This window comes from Hypanus sabinus, chromosome 11 (genome assembly GCF_030144855.1).
Source record: "Hypanus sabinus isolate sHypSab1 chromosome 11, sHypSab1.hap1, whole genome shotgun sequence".
In the NCBI taxonomy this organism is placed as follows: domain Eukaryota; kingdom Metazoa; phylum Chordata; class Chondrichthyes; order Myliobatiformes; family Dasyatidae; genus Hypanus; species Hypanus sabinus.
Genome location: NC_082716.1, coordinates 5,069,856 through 5,089,899, shown reverse-complemented (window position 1 = coordinate 5,089,899; position 20,044 = coordinate 5,069,856). Strand labels below are relative to the sequence as shown.

Sequence of the window (20,044 nt, the reverse complement as noted above, 5' to 3'; positions counted from 1 at the left end):
CCACATCCACCTTATCCAGTCATAGAAAACATTTCGGAGGTTTCAATGAGAACCTCTGCATCGTTCTAAATTCCAGTGAGTACAGGCCTAAAGCTGCCAAATGTTCCTTATATGTTAACCCCTTCATTCCTGGAATCACCCTTGTGAATTTTCACTAGACTCTCTACAATGAGAACACATCCTCTGGGATAAGGGGGCCAAAACTGTTGACAGTACTCCAAGCGTAGCCTGATTAGTGTCTTATAAAGGTTCAGCATTATCTTTTTGCTAATATATTCTATTCTCCTTGAAATAAATGCCAACATTGTATTTGCTTTCTTGATCACAGACTCAACCCATAAACTAACCTTCTGGGAGTCTTGTATGAGGTCTCCCAAGCCCTTCTGCACCTATGATGTTTGAGTTTTCTCCCCATTTAGATAACAGTCTGCATTGTTACTTTTACCATCATCATGCATCATCATACATTTCCCAACACTGTATTCCAACTTACACTTTTTCGTCCATTCTTCCAATTTGTCCAAGTCTTGCTGCAATTTCATTGCTTCCTCAACAACCTATCCCTCCACTTAACTTTGTATCATCTGCAAACTTCGGCACAAAGTCATTAATTCCGTTATCTAAAATCACTGACAAACAATGTGAAGAGCAGTGGTCCCAATATTGACCCCTGAGGAACACCACTAGTCATTAGCAGCTAACCAAAAAAAGCCCCCTTTATTCCCACTCCCTGCCTCCTGCCTGTCAGCTATTCCTCTATACTTGCCAGTATTTTACCTGTAATGGCATAGGATGTTATCTTGTTAAACAGCCTCATTTGTGGCATATTGTCAAATGCTTTCTGAAAATCCAAGCAAATGACATCCACTGCCTCTCCTTTGTCCACCCTACTTGTTACTTCCTCAAAGAAATCCAACAGATTTGTCAGGTATGATTTCCCTTTACAGAAACCATGCTGACTTTGACTTACTTTATCATTAGTCTCCAAATACCTCGAAATGTCATCCTTAATAATAGACTACAACACTTCCCCAACAACTATACTGGCTATCTGGCCTATAATTTTCTTTCTTTTGCCTTCTTCCACTCTAAGAAAGGAGTGCCATTTGCAATCTTCACATTCTCCAGGACCATGCCAGAATCAAGTGGGTCTTGAAAGATCACGACCAATGCATCCGTTATCTCTTCAGTAACCTCTCTCAGGACTCTGGGATATAGTCCATCTAGTCCAGGTGACTTATTCATCACAAGACCTTTGAGTTTGCCGGTACTTTTTCATTTGTAATAGCAACGGCACTCCCTGACACCTAAGTCGATGTTCATTCCACCAAGTTGGAGGCTACCCAAATGGAATAAGGTATTGTTCCTCCAACTTAAGTGTGGCCTTATCCCAACATTGGAGGAGGCCATGGATGGACATATCAGAATGGGAATGGGAAGTGGAATTAAAATAGGTGGCTGCTGGGGTTTCAGCCCGAAATGTCAACTGTACTTTTCTCCCCCATAGATGTTGCCTGGCCTGCTGAGTTCCTCTGGTATTGTGTATTGATCCAACTTCTCACTCACTTTTGCTAACTTGTATGCCCTTTCCTTGGCTTTTATGTAGTCCTTAACTTCCCTTGTCAGCCATGGTTGCCTATCCCTGCCATATGAGAACTTCTTCTGTGGGACATGTCTATCCTACGCCTTATGAAATATTCCCAGAAACTTCCGCAATCTCTGTTCCACCATCATCTCCACCAGTATCGTCCTCCAATCTACCTGGGCAAGCTCCTCTCTCATGCCTCTTTAATTCCCTTCATTCCATTGTAATACTGATACATGTGACTAATGCTTCTCCCTCTCAAATTGTAGTATGAATTCAATCAAATTATGATCACTGCCTCTTAAAGGTTCCTTTATGTTAAGCTCCCTAATAATACCTGGGTTATTAGATGACACCCAATCTAAAATGGCCTTTCCCTGAGTAATTGTGACATTATCCTTATTACATGCCTTTTCCAGCTCACTTTGCAATCTCAGCCCCACATCTTTGCTACAGTTTGGCTTATGATTCCCATAATTGTTTTTTTTTACCCTTGCAGTTTCTTAACTACACCCACAAAGATTCCACATTCTCTGACCCCATCTCACCCCTTTCTGAAGATGTAATTCCACCTCTTACCAACAAAGCCAGACCACCACCATACAATGCCTTCCTGCCTGCCCTTTCGATACAAAGTATATTCTCCTGCCCAGTTTTCACTTCACACCCCACCTTTCTCCACCCACCTTCCCTCTCACCTGGTCTCACCAATCACCATCCAGTTTCTCACCACCCCCACTTACCCCCTCCACTTTCCTTTTCACCTGGTATCACTTATCCCTTGCCAGCTTCTACTCCTTACCCTCTTTCCCCACCACCTTATTCAGGCCTCTGCACCTTTCCTTTCTAGTGTTGATGAAAGGTCCTAACCTAGAAAAGCAGCTATTTATTCCTCTCTGTAGATGCTGCCTGACCTACTGATTTCTCCATTATTGTGTGTGTGTTGCATTGAATAGGATAGAGTTTCTCTCAGGTTACTTGGATTACAACCCTTTATGAATTGTGGGACCACTATCAAATTTCCCCAGTCTCACACATCTCACATAGTACATGCCCACCTCTCCCACACTATATAACTGAAGTTCTTCTTCCCTGAAATTATTTTTGGAAATCACCTTTATATATTGTCCGAAGCTTTTATACCTTGGATTAAAAAAAGTGTCTAGATCAAAATGTAATACTCCAATTCTAAACTTACTTGAATTCTTTGAGGATAAAATGAGCGCAGTGGATAGAGGGGAACAGATGGACACTTACTTGGGTTTCCAGAAGGCATTTGATAAGGTGTCACATAAAAGACTTATCCATAAGACAATTGTGCCTAGAGTTGGGGGTGATGTATTAGCATGGATAGGGGATTAGTTAACTAATAGAAAGCAGAGAGTTGGGATAAATGGGCGTTACTCTAGTTGGCAATCAGTGGTGAGCTGTGCGTTGCAGGGGTCGATGCTGGGCCTGCAACTGTACGCGATACACATTAATGATGTGGAAGAGGGGACCGAGTGTAGTGTATCTAAGTTTGCTGATAATACCAAATTGAGTAGAAAAGCAAATTATGCACAAGATATGGCAGAGTCTACAGAGAGATATAGATCGGTTAAGTGAATGGGCAAGGGTCTGGCAGATGGAGTACAATGTTGGTAAATGCGAGGTCATCCACTTTGAGAGGAAAAATGAAAGCAGATTATTTAAATAGTAAAAAATTGCAGCACACTGCTGTGCAGAAGGACTTGGGAGTGCTTGTGCATGAACCACAATGGTTGATCTGCGGGTTCAGCAGGCTGTCAAGAAAGAAAATGGAATGCTGGCCTTCATTGCTAGAAGGATTGAATTTGAGCAGGGAGATTACGCTGCAACTGTACAGGGTACTGGTGAGACTGTACCTGGAGTACTGTGTGCAGTTCTGGTCTCCTTGTTGAAGTATATACTGGCTTTGGTGGCAGTGCAAAGGAGGTTCACCAGGTTGATTCTAGAGATGACGGGGGTTAGACTATGAGGTGAGATTCAGCCACCTGGGACTGTACTCACTGGAATTTAGAAGAGGAGCTATTATAGAAACATTAAATTATGAAAGGGGCAGATAAGATAGAGACAGGAAAGTTGTAAAAAGTTGTTTCCACTGCTAGGTAAGAATTGAACATGGGGTCATAGCCTCAAGATTCAGAGGAGTGGATTTAGGATGGAGATGAGGAGAAACAGCTTTTCCCAGAGTTGTGAATCTGTAGAATTCTCTGCCCAATGAAGCAGTGGAGGCTATTTCAGCAAATATATTTAAGACAAGGTTGGATAGAATTTTGTATAACTAGCAGGCAGCCATTGATCCCAGAGGTTTGCACCTCTGGTGGACTATGTCCTCTTCAGGTCGCAAGCCTGGGCAGGAAGATTTGAACAACCAGCTGTTGCCCATGCAAGGGGATTCCCCCCTCGCCACATCACTGATGTAGTCGTAGAGGTTGCCAGAGAAAAGTTGTAAACATCAAACTACCTTGGCTCCAGATTTCTTCCTCAGGGTTAACTCCAGAAGTCTTTCCCATAGGTGGATGTGGCCACAAGGCAGCAGAGGTTTAAAATCAGTGTTTTCCTTCTAGGCAAGCTGCCATCCAAGGCTGACAAGTCCCACCTGCCTGAAGCAACTGGTTTTGAGGCGGCAATGGTCTGCCTTTGCCCCTTCTCACGAGTAGAAACAATTCAGCCAGGTCTAGTAGCTAAGCCACAAGTGAAGTTAGACTTGGTTGTCAGAGGCCATTAGAGATGCACACCATTTGAAGTACTTTATAGGCAGTGGGAACTTATTTCTACTACCACCCTGATTATGACAACCTTAGGACTTTTGTATAATAGGGGAATTAATGGGGAAAAAGCAGGTAGGTAGAAATGAGTCTATGGCCAGTTCAGCCATGATCTTATTGAATAGCAGAGCAGGCTCGACAGGCCAGATGGCCTACCCCCGTTCCTGTTTCTTATGTTCTTACTGTGAATGGAACCAGTGTTTTACAAATGTTCATTGCTGCTTCATAGAACATATTAAAAAGTTCAAAGTAAATTTACTAGCAAAATGCATACATATCACCAGATACAATCCTCAGATTCATTTTCTTGCAGGCATTCAAAATCAAATTACAATAATAAATAAGCAATAGTGAGAACTGGAGATGAAGAGTCCTTGAAAGTAAATTAGTCCATAGGTTGAGGGAACAGTTCAGTGATGGGGTGAGTGATACTGATTGGTTATCTCCTCTAGTTTGAGCCTGATGGTTGAAGGGTAATAACTGTTCCTGAACCTGGTGGTGTGGGTCCTGAGGCTCCTGCATCTTTTTCCTGATGGCAACAGTAAGAAGAGAGGATGACCTGGATGGGGGCGGTCCCTGATGATGGATACTGCTTTCCTGTGACAGCACTCTATGTAGATGAGCTCAGTGGTGTGGAGGGCTTTACCTGTGATGGACTGGGCCATATCCATTACTTTTTGTAGGCTTTGCCATTAAAGGATATTGATGTTTCCATACCAGGCAATGAATATACAATACAGACCACAGGACACTACAAACACAGCACAGGCTCTTTGGCCCATGATGTTGTGCTGACCTTTTAACCTACTAAGATCAATCTAACCCTTCCCTCCCACACAACACAATTCCCTATCATCTGTGTGCCTATTTAAGAGTCTCTTAAATGGTCTTAATCTATCTGCCTCTACCACCAACCCCGGCAGGGCATACCACACACCCACCACTCTGTAAATAGCTTACCACTTACAGCCTCTCTTCCCCGAGCTCCCCCCACCCCCCCCCCCCCACCATACTTGTCTCCAATCACCTTAAAGTTATACGCTCTGCAGTAGCCTGGGGAAAAGTCTTTGGCTATCCACTCGATCTATGCCTCTTATCATTGTTCTCATTCCTCATTCTTGGAGGCTTCTGCTTACAGAACTCAAGATACCCTTATGCTTCAACTATTTTCTCAACCTCCTCTGTCACTTCCACTGAACTATGCACACAAGACTCAAACTTATTTAGCAATCATGTCCTTCTACTTGTATTGCCTTTCCTCATTCTTCATATCAAAACGTAACAGCTCACATTTCAAGGCAGACACTTGGGAAAAGGCTAGTAACTACAGACCTGAGACCAACATCAATGATTGGGACGATACTGGAAAAATTCCATGGGAAAGTGTTATCCATCATTTGGAAAGAGAGGGACTGATCACAAACAAGAGATTCTGCAGATGCAAGTCAGGCAGCAACTTAGGAGTGGACTAAACATTTGACATTTTAGCTTGAGGTTATTCATCAGGACTATAAAGGAAGAGGGAAGAAGAAGCAGTGCAAACTGACAGGTGATAGATGAGACCAGCTGAGGGGGAAGGTGGGTGGGTGGGGGAGGAGGATGAAATAAATACCTGGGAAGTGATAAGTGAAAAACAAAGGGCTGAAATAGGAATTGGATAGGAGGACAGTGGCCCAAAGAAACAGAAGGGGGAAATGATAAAATGAGGAGGTGGGAGCAATTACTAGAGTCAAAGAAATCAATGTTTATGCCATCAGATTGGAGGCTATTCAAACAGAAAATGTGGTGTTGCTCCTCCAAACTAAGAGTGGCCCTCATCATGGCAGCAATGGATGGACATGTCAGAATCTGCTGTCAGATTTCGGAATGGACAATGAACCCATAAACATTTCCTCTATTTTCCCCCTTTTTTTTGCACTACTTAATTAACTTACTTATTTATTCATCGAGATTCAGTGTGGAACAGGCCCTCAACCAATGCCGCCCCGTAACACCCAATTTAACACCAGCTAAATCAAGGTACAACTTATTATGACCAATTAATTCACCACTCAGTAAATCATTGGATTGTGGGAGGAAACCAGAGCACCCAGAAAACCCATGTGTTCAAGGGAAGAACATACAAAATCCTCACAGGCTCCTTTATAGTTTTTGAATTACTATGTATTGTAATGTACTGTTGCTATAAAACAACAAATTTCACAATACATGCCAGTGATAATAAACCTGATTCAGATCACAGACAGGCAATGGATCAAGAGCTGGGAGATAGGATTAATATGGACAAATGTGGACAAGTTGGATCAATAACCTGTTGCCATGCTGAAATGCTGGGTTGTTGGTATCCTCTTGTCAGGCAAATAACCTCTTCCTGAATGTCAATAAGACAAAGGAGATTGTTACCGACTTCAGGAGAACTCATACCCCTCTTTACATCAGCAGCACTCTGTTTCAAACTCCTGGGAGTACACATCTCACATAACCTCTCAGTCCCAGGAAATCAGGAAAGATCCTTGCAGCGACAGAGGATGAGAGGTGACCTGATAGAGGTGTATAAGATAACGAGAGGCATTGATCATGTGGATAGTCAGAGGCTTTTTCCTAGGGCTGAAATGGCTAATGCAAGCAGGTACAGTTTTAAGGTGTTTGGAAGTAGGTACAGAGGAGTCGTCGGGGGTAAGTGCATGGAATGGGCTGCCAGTGATTGTGGTGGAGGCGGATGCAATAGAGTCTTTTAAGAGACACTTGGATAGGTACATAAAGCTTAGGAAAATAGAAGGCTATAGGTAACCCTAGGTAATTTCTGAAAGTAAGTACATGTTCGGCACAACATTGTGGGCTGAAGGGCCTGTATTGTGCTGTAGATTTTCTATATTCTATCTCCAACACCTCTACTTCAAGAAGGCTGAAGAGAGCGGGACTATGCACATCTATACTCACGTCATTCTACAAGACCTTAGTTAGACCCCACTTGGAGTACTGTGTTCAGTTCTGATCACCTCATTACAGGAAGGGTGTGGGTACTATAGAGAGAGTGCAGAGGAGAGTTACAATGATGTTGCCTGGATTGGAGAGTGTGCCTCATGAGAACAGGTTGAGTTATCTTGGCCTTTTCTCCCTGAAGCGACAGAGGATGTGAGGTGACCTGACAGAGATGTACAAAATGATGAGAGGCATTGATTGTGTGGATAGTCAGAGTCTTTTTCCCCAGGGCTGAAATGGTTAACAGGCGGGGACAGTTTTAAGGTGCTTGGAAGTAGGTACAGTGGGTACGTCATAGGTAAGTTTTTCCATGCAGAGTGCTGAGTGTATGGAATGCACTGCCAGTGACGGTGGTAGAGACGGATACAATAGAGTCTTTTAAGAGACTCTTAGATAGGTACAAGAGCTTAGAAAAATAAAGGGCTATGCGGTATGCAAATTGTATGCAGCTTCTACAGTAGTTTATATGGCTACCACAATATTGTGGGCTGAAGAGCCTGTAACGTGCTGCAGATTTCTATGCTCTAGGTGCACTGTAGAGAGCATCCCAACATGCCACACGACTACATTGTACAAAGACTGCACTGCAGCAGACAGGAGGCTCCAAACAGGTAGTTAGAATTGTCCAATGTATCACCAGCACCAGCCAACCCACTGTCAAGGACATATATACAGAAAGGTGCCAGAAAAGGGCCAGTAATATCATAAAGGGTTCCACGCACCCTGCTCATGGACTGTTTATTCACTCCAAACAGGGAGGAGGCCATATAGCATCCATGCCAGGACCACCAGACTCAAACTGTTACTTTTCCCAAGCAGTAAGGCTGATCAACACCTCCACTCACTAACCCACCCCTCTACATCCCCAACCACCTCTACTATATCATTTTCTGTCAGTCACCTTATGTACAGACACTCTTATGGCCTACTGTCAGTCTCTGGAGTTACAAGCAATCAGTGTATATATAAGGTATGTTATGCATTTATGTTCTTTTATATTATTGCATTGTGTTCTTTATCTCATTGTGTTTTTTTCTGTGCTGCATCGGATCTGGAGTAACAATTATTTTGTCTCCTTTACACTTGTACTGGAAATGAGATTAAACAACCTTGAACTCTTATTGCCAATTTCCTGAACCTGCTGTACTCTGTATCTCAATTTTATAGCACTGTAGTATTCAAGTCAGCCAACATAAATCTATGCCGCATTTTCTTAGTTTCCATACTATTGAAGACATTCTCTTTATCCTCTCCACACCTCCCTCACTACAATTTCAAACCTTGTTTGGTAATGTTCCTAAAGTAGCATAGAGATTAGTGCAAAACTTTACAGTACCAACAATTAGAAGATGGGTTTCAATTCCCCCCTGCTATAAGGCATTTATAAGTTCTCCCTATGACTTCATGGGTTTCCTCCGGGTGCTCCGGTTTCCACCACAGTCCAAAAGACACATGGGTTAGGGTCAGTAAGTTTATTTATTTGAGATACGGCACGGAATAGACCCTTCCAGCCCTTTGAGCCACACCACCTAGCAATCCCCATTTAACCCTAGCCTAATCACAGGACAACTTACAATGACCAATTAACATACTAACAGTATGTCTTTGGACTGTGGAAGGAAACCAGAAACCATGTAGTCATGGGAAGAATGTACATACTCCTTACAGTAAGCAGCAGCAACTGAACCTGGGTTGCTAATACTGTACCATCCCAACCACTCAACAGATAACGGCATTGCCATCACCCTCCACCTAGCCCTAACCCACCTGGACCAAAAAAGACACATACATTCAGATGCTGTTCATAAACTTCAGTTCAGCATTCAACACAATCATCCCTCAGAAACTGATTGGAAAGCTGAGCCTACTGGGCCTGAACACCTCCCTCTGCAACTGGATTCTAGACTTCCTGACTGGGAGACCTCAGTCAGTCCAGATCAGAGGCAGTATCTCCAACACCATCACACTGAGCATGGAGGCCCCCCCAGGGCTGTGCACTTAGTCCACTGCTGTTCACTCTGCTGACACACGACTGTGCTGCAACACACAGCTCAAACCACATCATCAAGTTCGCTGATGACACGAAAAGAGATGGTTGTTGACTTCAGGAGAGCATGGAGCGACCACTCCCAGCTGAACATCGACGGCTCCTAGGTAGAGATCGTTAAGAGCACCAAATTTCTTGGTGTTCACCTGGTGGAGAATCTCACCTGGTCCCTCAACACCAGCTCCATAGCAAAGAAAGCCCAGCAGCAAAGACTGGGCTTTGCTTTCTGCAAAGGCTGAGAAGAGTCCATCTCCAACCCCCCCATCCTCATCACATTTTACGGGTGTTGTACTGAGAGCATCCTAAGCAGCTGCATCACTGCCTGGTTTGGAAATTGCACCATCTTGGATCGCAAGACCCTGCAGCGGATAGTGAGGTCAGCTGAGAAGATTATCAGGGTCTCTCTTCCCACCATTACGGACATTTACACTACACGCTGCATCAGCAAAGCAAACAGCATTATGAAAGACCCCAGACACCCCTCATACAAACTCTTCTCCCTCCAGCCGTCTGGGAAAAGGCACCAAAGCATTCGGGCTCTCACGACCAGACTATGTAACAGTTGCTTCCCCCAAGCTATCAGACTCCTCAATACCCAGAGCCTGGGCTGACACCTTACTGCCCTCTTGCCTTATTATTTATTGTAATGCCTGCACTGTTTTGTGCACTGGGTCCTGGGTAGGTCCTGTAGTCTAATGTAGTTTTTTTCTGTGTTGTTTTTCACGTAGTTCAGTCTAGTTTTTGTACCGTGTCATGTAACACCATGGTCCTGAAAAACATTGTCTCATTTTTACTATGTACTGTACCAGCAGTTATGGTCAAAATGACAATAAAAAGTGACTTGACTTGACTGTAAAGCATAGTGGACAATGGAAGCATGGAGATATTTGCAGGCTGCTCCCTGCACATCCTTGGAATTGACATAAAACAACATATTTCACTTTGTTTCGATGTACAGTGCCAAATAAATCTAATCTTAATAAGTTCCCCAACCTGAAGCATGAATTCAGTTTCTCTGCACATTGCTGAAACGCACTTTCAGCATTTAAACTTTAAATTTACAACATCTCCATATTTTCCTTTCTCAATCATTTCAGTAGTTAACCTTTATTTGACAAAACTCCAAAATTGAACAAGAAACATTTATGATCACAATTTCCAGAACATTAACTAAAATGTTGGAATTTCATAATTATGAAGCATTCTTTGCTTCATTACTCTGTATTCAGATTCTAAAAGGGCAAAAGAACTTTGACTGGGTGCATGGTAGGGTAAATACCAGTACAATTCCAGTCCACAGGGGTCAGTAATAGAACCCTTATTATTCGTAATTCATAATTCATATGTATGATAATAAAAACCAGGTAGTCCACAGCCTTATATCCTGGTGAGATGGGGACATGCCTGTGAAATCATCTCCGGCAGACTAGGCGAATGAGATCTATAGTGAGATCCAATGGCCAGGAAGGCAGTTCTGCAACAATGAAGAGAACAAAGGCTGTAACAAGGCACAGAAATCAGTCATCCACTGAAACCAAGGAAGACCCCAGTCTGTGATTACTATTCGTACCACAGGACTTGGATTTGTAAGGACAAGAGAGGAACTATCCCAGTGCAATGGCTTTTCCACTTTAAAAACTTTCCTATGCAGGTCTCCTCTCATTGTTGGATACAATTGACAACCATCCAATATAACTGATTTGGATGTGAATGCATGAGGCTTGTTCAGTACACTTGTGGATGACATGGAATTAGGTAGTGTTAATAGTGAAGGTTATCGTAGATTACAGGGGGATCTTGATCAGTGAGGGAAACAGGCTGAGGAGTGACAAATTAATTTCAAGTGTGAGATGATCCATTTTGGAAAGCCAAACCAGCATTGGACTGATACTATGAACGGTAGAGCACTAGGAAGTGCAATATAACAGACACACCAAGTACAAGTGTATAGTTTGTTGAAAGTGGCATCATATGTAAACAGGATGGTGAAAAAGGGAATTACCCCACTGGTCACAACACTGAGTATAGGACATACAAACAAGCTGGATGAACTCATGACTGCTGAGTTCATCCAGCTTGTTTGTATGTTGATTTGACCACAGCATCTGCAGTATACTTTGTGTTTACTGAGTATAGGAGTTGGGACATAATGCTGCAGGGGTCAAGTCATTAGTGAAACTACACTTGAACTATTGGGTTTAACTTTGGTCATCCCATTATAGGAAAAATATGCTTAAAATGGAAGAGTGGAGAAGAGATTTGAATGTTGCCAGGACTAGGGGGCCAGAATTATTGGCACAGATTAGCCAGACTAGGTCTCTATGTAGGAGAATGAGGGGGGGGGTGGGGGGCAATCTGGGTGGCATGGGATGGAAAAAACATTTCTACCAAAGGAGGTGTAAGGCGCTCCTTCCTTCCACTAACCTGCAGGGCACCCTGGGAAAAGGTGTAGCACCTCCTCAGCCCTCCAATCAAGGTCATGTGAAGCCATGAGAGTAGGTGGTGGATGGTCATATGAGCAGCTGGTACATATCACAAGTCCTGGTTAAGCAACTACTGACTGCAGGCAGACAATCTTTGAAAAGTATTGATAATGGGTGGGCTCACTCATCTTGTAAAGGCAATGGCAAACCATGTCTGCAGAAGCATTTGCCAAGTACAATCCTATTCAAAGATCAAGATCACCCACATACGACACAGCACATAATAATGAATCTTACAGAAGTATTTAAAATTATGAGAAGCGTAGATAAGACGGGGGTAACAGTCTTTACCCTGGGGTAGGGGGAGTCCAAAACTTTGGTGGGGGGCAGAATAGGTTTAGAAAGAGAGATAAAGATTTAAAAGGGATCTGGGAGGCAACTTTTTCCACACAAAAGTGATGAGTATATGGATTAAGATGGCAGAGGAAGTGGTTGAAGCAAGTACAATGGCATCATTTAACAATTGCTTAGATAGGTATATGGAAGAGTGGGCTTCAACCGATACAGGCCAAACATAGGAAATTGGGACTAGCTGGGTGGAGGTACACAGGATGGACAAAGGGATGACACAAAAGCATTAGCTATTGAATCTACAAGTGAACTCAGATTCTATGAAAGGAGCTGGTCATCAATGCATTGATGTTGTTAGCCAAGTTTCTTTATTATTATATATAGTAATTTAAAATTAATTTACAATAGATGCTTATTAACTCATAATATACACTCAGAAAAACATTAAACATGCCATTTTTGACAGATTTATCACTGTTGGTTGGACATGCTAATTGTGATGAGTGACAAATTATGAAACAGGAATAGGGGAGAACACAAACTTAAGATTTTACGAGTGCAAAGTCACCAGTATGGCAAGGCTCATGTTGTCCTAAGCTGCCTTTACCACCACCCCTGGCAGCATATTCCATGCATCTACCACTCTGTTTAAAAAAACCTGCCTCCGACATTTCCTCACCCTTAAACTTTCTTCCCAACACCTTAAAATTATGACTATTACCATCCTGGGAAAGTCTTTGGCTGACACTCTATGCCTCTTATCTTGTACATCTCTATTGTCACCTCACAATCTCCTTCAGAGCAGATTAAAGCCCTAGATCGTTCAACCTTTCCTCATCAGACATGCTTTGCAATCCAGTCACCATACCGGTAAATCTCCTCTGCACCCCCTCACATTCTTCCTATAATAAGGTGACCAAAACTGAACACATTATGCCTAGTGTACTCTAACTAGGATTAAATAGAGCTACAATATATTACCTTATGGCTCTTGAACTCAATCTGCCAACTAATGAAGGCCTACCCTATCAACTTGCATGAAAACTTTGAGGGATCTATGGATTTGAACCCCAAGATCCCTCTGTTCCTCCACAGAGGCAAGTGAATCACTTCACTTTTCACTATGTACTTAATCTATAGGATGAATTAAAAATAATGATCACTCAGACTAAAACTTTTGACCAGTGGCGTTTATTGCATGGCTAGAAGTGTGTTTGCATGTTTTTATCTTGCAAATTTTGAAGGAAATATTCAAATCAGAGAATATTAATAGATTTTTTTCTCCATAGGTTTACATCATAATGCAATTAAGAAAATATTCTTATAATATGCACTCAGTAGTCACTTTATTAGGTAAAGAAGTGAAAGCCAGTGTGGTCTTCTGCTGCTGTAGCTCATCAACTTAAAGTTTCAACGTGTTGTGTGTTCACAGATGCTCCTCTCCACACCAATGTTGTAATGTGTGGTTATTTGAGTTATTGTCATCATTAAGACAGCGAGAACCAGTCTGGCCAATCTCCTCTGACCTCCCTAATTACTAGGCATTTTCACTCACAGGACTACCGCTCAGTGGATATTTTATTTTTCCACATCATTCTAAACTCAAACGACTGTTGTGTGTGAAAATACCAGAAAACGAGCAGTTTCTGAGATAGACAAACCACTCCATCTGGCACCATCATTCCTTAGTCAAAGTCACTAAAATCACTTTTGTAGCCCATTCTGAAGTTTGATTCTGAACAACTGAACCTCCTGACCATGTCTGCATATTTTTACATTACTGCCAAATGATTGGCTGATTTGATATCTGCATTAACAAGGTGTACAGGTGTATCTCCTAAAGTGGCCACTTTAATGATAAGTGGTCAAGTACAAATGTATAATGATAAAGTACATCTTCAATGATAAATGAAACACTAACTTCACTGAAATTTAATAAATCTAGCTCTTAACAGAAAAGTAATGTGCAGCAGTTTGACAGTGTTGCAGGAACTTCTCATTTCTGTACAATATCCTGGATATTCCATGGACATGACAATGAGCACAAAACTGCATCACATTTACCTGTAATTACATTGATATCTGGATACAGGTTCTCAGATAAGCCAACAGATTTGCTGTCACGCTCAAAAGCTTCTCTTAATTCTTTCTTAACTGCAGCAGAGCCACAAAGCCGATATAGGCCCACAACCTAGAAAAGGAAAGCAGAAGATAACAAGCAGTCATTACAGAATTTTCACGATACCAAATACTTCTGTCAGACGCGTAAAACAATTAGAAAAAATTTAAGAACAGAAATCTAAGAGCAGAATTAGGTCATTCAGCCCATTAAGATTCCCCGACTAATCAAGAACCTATCAACCACTGCTTTAAATATACTCAATGACTTGGCCTCCAAAGCTCCCTTTGGCAATGAATTCCACAGATCCACCTCACTCTGGCTAAACTAATTGCTCATCTCTGTACTAGAGAGACATACTTTGATTCTGAGGCTGTGTCTTCTGGTCCTAGGCTTCCCCACTATAGGAAATATCCTCTCCACATCCACTCTAACTAGGCCTTTTAATATTTGGTAGGCTTCAGTGAGATCGCATTTTCTAAATCCCAGCTGGTACAAGCCTAGAGCCATTAAACATTTCTATGTGTCAACCCTTTCAATCCCAGGATCAGTCTTGTAAACCTCTGGACTCTGTCCAATGCCAGCATTTCCTTCCTTAAATATTAGATATGGGGGGCCTAAAACTTGCTCAAAATACTCCAATTGTAGTTGGAGCAACACCTTATAAAGGTTCAGCATTGTATCCTTGGTTTATATTCTAGTCCTCTCAAAATGAGTGCTAATGTTGCATTTGCTGTCCTTATTACCAACTCAATCTGCAAGTTAACCTTGGGAATCCTGTACTAGGACTCCTAAGTTGCTTGACACCTCTGATTTCTGAATCCACTCCTGTTTAGAAAATAGTCAATGCTTTTATTCCTTCTAAATTGGTTAATTACTGAGGTACAGAGACAATAATAAAGCAAATTTAGCAATTTAGAATCAAACATGAGGAAATCTACAGATGCTGGAAATTCAAGCAACACACACAAAATGCTGGTGGAACGCAGCAGGCCAGGCAGCATCTGTAAGAAGCACAGTCGACGTTTCGGCCCGAAATGTACCTCCTCCCATAAATGCTGTCTGGCCTGCTGAGTTCTGCCAGCATTTTGTGTTTTTATTTATCTCTAGCATCTGCAGATTCACTCATGTGCCTGACAATATATAACTCATATGGTACTTTATTATCACCACTAGTAAATTAACAAATAATCAGGAGTATCTGTGATACACAATAAAAAGAAAACAGTATAATGCTACTGGAGCTTCATGCGTAATATGACCCAAAAGGTAGCTGGAAGTTCAGTAATCTTACGGCCTTACGGAAGAAGCTGTTTCCCATCTTAACAGTTTTTATCCTAATGCTACAGTTCGATGGTAGGTATAAAAGATTATTGAACAGATGGGAGGGATAATTGATAATGCTAAGTATCAGTATATACAACACTACTAATAAATATATCTAAAGGATGGAAGAGAGACACCAATGATCCATTCAGCAGCCCTCATAATCCTTTGTAGGGACTTGTGGTCAGATGACTTGCAATTCCCATTCTAGGCTGTGATGTAGCTGGTCAGGACACTCAACGGGACTCCAGTAAAATATAGTTAGAATAGGGGGTAGATTGTCTGTCATGTGCACTCAGAAACTTGATGCTCCTAACTGTCTCCATGGATGAGCTGTGTATGTGCAATGAGTGGTCAGCCTGCACCTTTCTAATGTCCACAATCATCTCTTTGATCTTGTCCACATTGAGACTCTAGTTATTGTGCTCACACCATTCTACCTCCTCTCGCTGTGGTTGTTGGTGAGGCCAACCACTGTTCTGTCATCAGCGAACCTGATGATTCATCTGTCCGATGAGACAGTGAGAAGGTGTCCAAGAGAAAAATTATTCCTGTTTTTATCCAGTCAGGCACAAGATCTTTTTTGTTTCAATGAGATCATATATCACTCTTTGAAACTCTAGAAAGCACAGAACCAAACCACTTTATTGATCTCTGAACACCACAGTTCAATCTGGTGATCATTCGGTGCTCTCTCTTGCATTTATATCCTTTCATAAACTTGTGGCAATTTACAGAATAGCTTGTATTAAGATTTCACTGTTTTAATTCCCAGAAAATAAAGGTACACAGATTTTAAATGCCAACTTTTCCATCATTTAAATAAAATTACTTGTTACTGTCTTTTTCAGCAGTAATCACTGTCAACCCAACTGCTGTGAAAAGAACAGTCCAACTCCCCTTTATCCCAGCTGCTGTGATCATCACTGTCCTGCATGCCTGGGTTTCACAAAAGAATTCAAGACAAGATTAAAGATTAGCATTATTTGCCACATGTACACTGAAACATACAGTGAAATGTGCTGTTTGTGTGAAATCAAACCAGCGAGGATTGTGCTGGGGGCAGCCTACAAGTGTCACCATGCTTCGAGTGCCAAGATATCATACCCACAAATCACTAACCCTTATACATCTTTAGATTACGAGAAGTAACTGGAGCACCCAGAAGAAATCCACACTATACAGAATACAAAGGGAAAATCAAACACCAATCTTGCCCAGTTGGCGCTGTGGTAATGTAATCTCTCAAGTAGAGCAAGATATTCTCTAAATGGGTTGTCTGTGGGTGGTTCATCTGGTGGCTGTACAGGCTAATCCAGGATCTACATATTCTGGTACAGTGTGGGCAAGAGTAAGTGGTGGCTGTGCTAGTGGTTGGTTCTTTTGGTTGTTCAGTCTCTTCTTTTGCAACTGCTGCTTTTTCTTTGTGGCACATTGGAGGTTGTTCCAACATAGCATAGCTCCCTCTAACAGATTTCTTCCAGGTGTATCCATTGAGTGCAATGTCTTCCCAGTTTTTAAGCAATGTCTTCCCTGTAATAGAGTTATGCTCACCGCTACACTACTGGGCCTACTATGAAGTTGAGTCATTATGGGGAGAATGCACAAACTCCTTAGAGACAGCGGCACAAATCAAACCATCTTACAGGTGATGGTCTAACAGTGTTATGCTGACTGCTACACCACTGCGCCACACGCAAGGTTGATTCGCAATCACATCAATCTCTGTACGTTCCATCCACTCTTTCCCTGGAAACAAACAGACCACTCCTTTAAAACAGTCTTTCCTTTGTATCAAGCAATAGTACGGAAAAACGCCAAGTCCTCTGCTAAAAAGCAAATGCAAGAGCACAGCAAAAATAAGGCAAGCACGGGAATTTAAAAGTTGTCCAAAAACTCTACTCTACTTGGATTCTGTACAACCCAGCACTTCTCCAAAGTTCTGACAATTGTCATTAAAGGGCAACATGACCCTGATTGAAGCCCATCATTCACAGTATACAATGTTCAAAAATTATCTTCAAAAAGGCAATTTTTTAACAGACACTATTAATAAGATTCAAAACTGTTTAATGTCATTCATGTAAAGGAGAGCAAAATGATTTTATTTCATTTAATTTTTTATTTAGAGATACAGGACAGAACAGGCCTTTCTGGCCCAATGAGTATACCACCTAGCAACCCTCCTATTTAACACTAACCTAATCACCAGACAATTTACAATGACCAATTAACCTACTAACTGGTATTTCTTTGGACTGTGGGAGGAAACCAGAGCACCCAGAAAAAACATGCGTTCATGGGGATGATGTACAAACTCCTTACAGGATTTGAACTCCAAACTCTGACACCGAATTGTCATAGTTTCATGGAAACTACTATGCTACTGTGACACCCATTGTTTCACATTGCCTACTGTGATTGCTACTCCAAATCCAATGCAGTATACATTGAACAAAGAACACAATAAAAACACTAACAAAAAGATATAAACCAACCAAAGTGTTACCATAATTGACGAGCAGCAACACAGCATTTCTAAAACTTAACATCCATATCAAGAAGGAAAATTCATGTCACGCTGTAAAAATATTCCCAGGATAGTTCACTCAGGATTTGGAGCAGCATGTGTTGATAACAATGTCCCAAAAGCCTACACAAAATGCCATATGTCCTCCTTCAAACATGTTTAGAAGGTTCAAGATCGTCATTCCCAGTACACAAATGTAAAGGAGAACTCACACCAACAATGAACACTTCTCACAACCTATGGACTCACTTTCAAGATCATGTTCTCAATATTTTTTTGCTTTATTTATTATCTTGTTTTCCCTTTTTTTGTATTGGCACAGTTTGTTGTCTTTTGTAAATTAGTGGTTGCTTCTGAGTGTGTTTTCTCATTATTGTATTTATTGTGAATGCTGGCAAGAAAATGAATCTCACAGCAGTATGATACAAGCAATTTGACAATAAATTTACTTTGAAATTTATGTAGGCAGAAGGGATTAGTTTAGTTAGGCATTTAATGACTGGTTTAATTAGTATGGTACTACAATGTGGGCTGAAGGGCCTATACCTTGATGTGCTGTTTGTTCATAACCATTAGCGTAACATTTCACAATGCTTATGATCATCGATCAGGGTTCAATTCCTGCCACTGTCTGCAAGGAGTTTGTAAATTCTCCCCATGACCATGTGTTTCCTCCCACAGTACAAAGACTGTACTGTTGATTAATATCAGTGAGCTGTAAGCATGCTATGTTCCCACTAGAAGCAGAGCAACACTTGCAGGCTGAAGACACATTCAAGTTTTAAAAACAGCCTCTTTCTGAATGGACAATGAACATAACTTCACTATCCCTCCTTTGCACTGTTTACTCATTATTTCTTATTGCGACTTATCACAATGTTTTTATGTATTGCTCTGTGATGATGATGATGATGATGATGATGGCTGGTTCTTCACTTGCAAAAATCAGAAGGAAAGAAGAGTCCTCAGGAGCTATGGTACAATTGTTGGTGACTGAAGAGGGGAGTGGGTGATCATTTCAATGGATGCTTCTTGGATGTGACAATTATCTCAAAAAGGCTCTTATAGTGCTCTGTCCACTGCCTCATGCTGGCTTCCTTGTCTGCCAGCAGGCTGGAGCCTTCCGAATCTGATGATTCAGACAATATATTATGCACAGCGGTTCGTAGAAGGCTCGAATGTTTACGGTGTCTGCATAGTGCTGCATTCGTTATGCTAGGGCAGTCCACCAATTATTTTGCATCCATCTCAGTTTGGCTTAGAGAGTGCTACACGCAGCTCTGTATTCTGCTATGGCCATTGGGTCTAGACAGCAGCACTTAAGAGGAAGAGTGTTTCTTTTGGAGAAAGTTCGAGATTTCAATGTTGTTTTCATCAAACCAGTCCTCGTTTCTTCTTGAGTACCCAATTACCTCAACAGCCGTTTCTTGGATGGCAGTCTTCAGGTGCTCCCATTTCTTTCCTGTATCAGAGTCTGCGCTTGGGGTGCCTTTGCTGTCCAGTTTCTTCCTGAGCTTAATCTGGAATACATCTCAGAGGCCAAAGAGCTTATCAACCTGGAGTCTCTTCAACCATGGTCCCTTTTTCCTTATTGTTGGTCTGATAGCCAGTCTGACTTTCCCTTGACCAGTCTGTGATTCGTGTAACAGTCTGTATTCAGCATGACCCTGGTGTGTAGAACATCCATTACATCCTTTTGGTGTACGAGCATATAGTCCAGGAGATCCTGTGTTTGGATCAGGGGTGTCTCCAGCTTATCTTGAAACAGATTATTTGTTACAATCAGGCCTAATTCTGTGCAGAGCTCCAGAAGCATCCTCCCGTTGTTGCTGCAGTTTCTGACATCATGACGAATCCAGACTCCTGGCCATACATCAACAACTCTACACATC

At 41.8% G+C, this 20,044-nt stretch overlaps 1 protein-coding gene across 1 annotated transcript in view; it reads right to left on the bottom strand.

The window, feature by feature from the left end:
- syde2 (synapse defective 1, Rho GTPase, homolog 2 (C. elegans)) overlaps window positions 1-20,044 on the bottom strand; it is a 148,517-nt gene that overhangs the window by 71,525 nt on the left and 56,948 nt on the right. Inside the window, exon 4 of the mRNA XM_059985205.1 lies at window positions 14,242-14,368. Coding sequence (XP_059841188.1) covers window positions 14,242-14,368 — 127 coding nt within the window. The remainder of the gene's footprint in view (window positions 1-14,241; window positions 14,369-20,044) is intronic.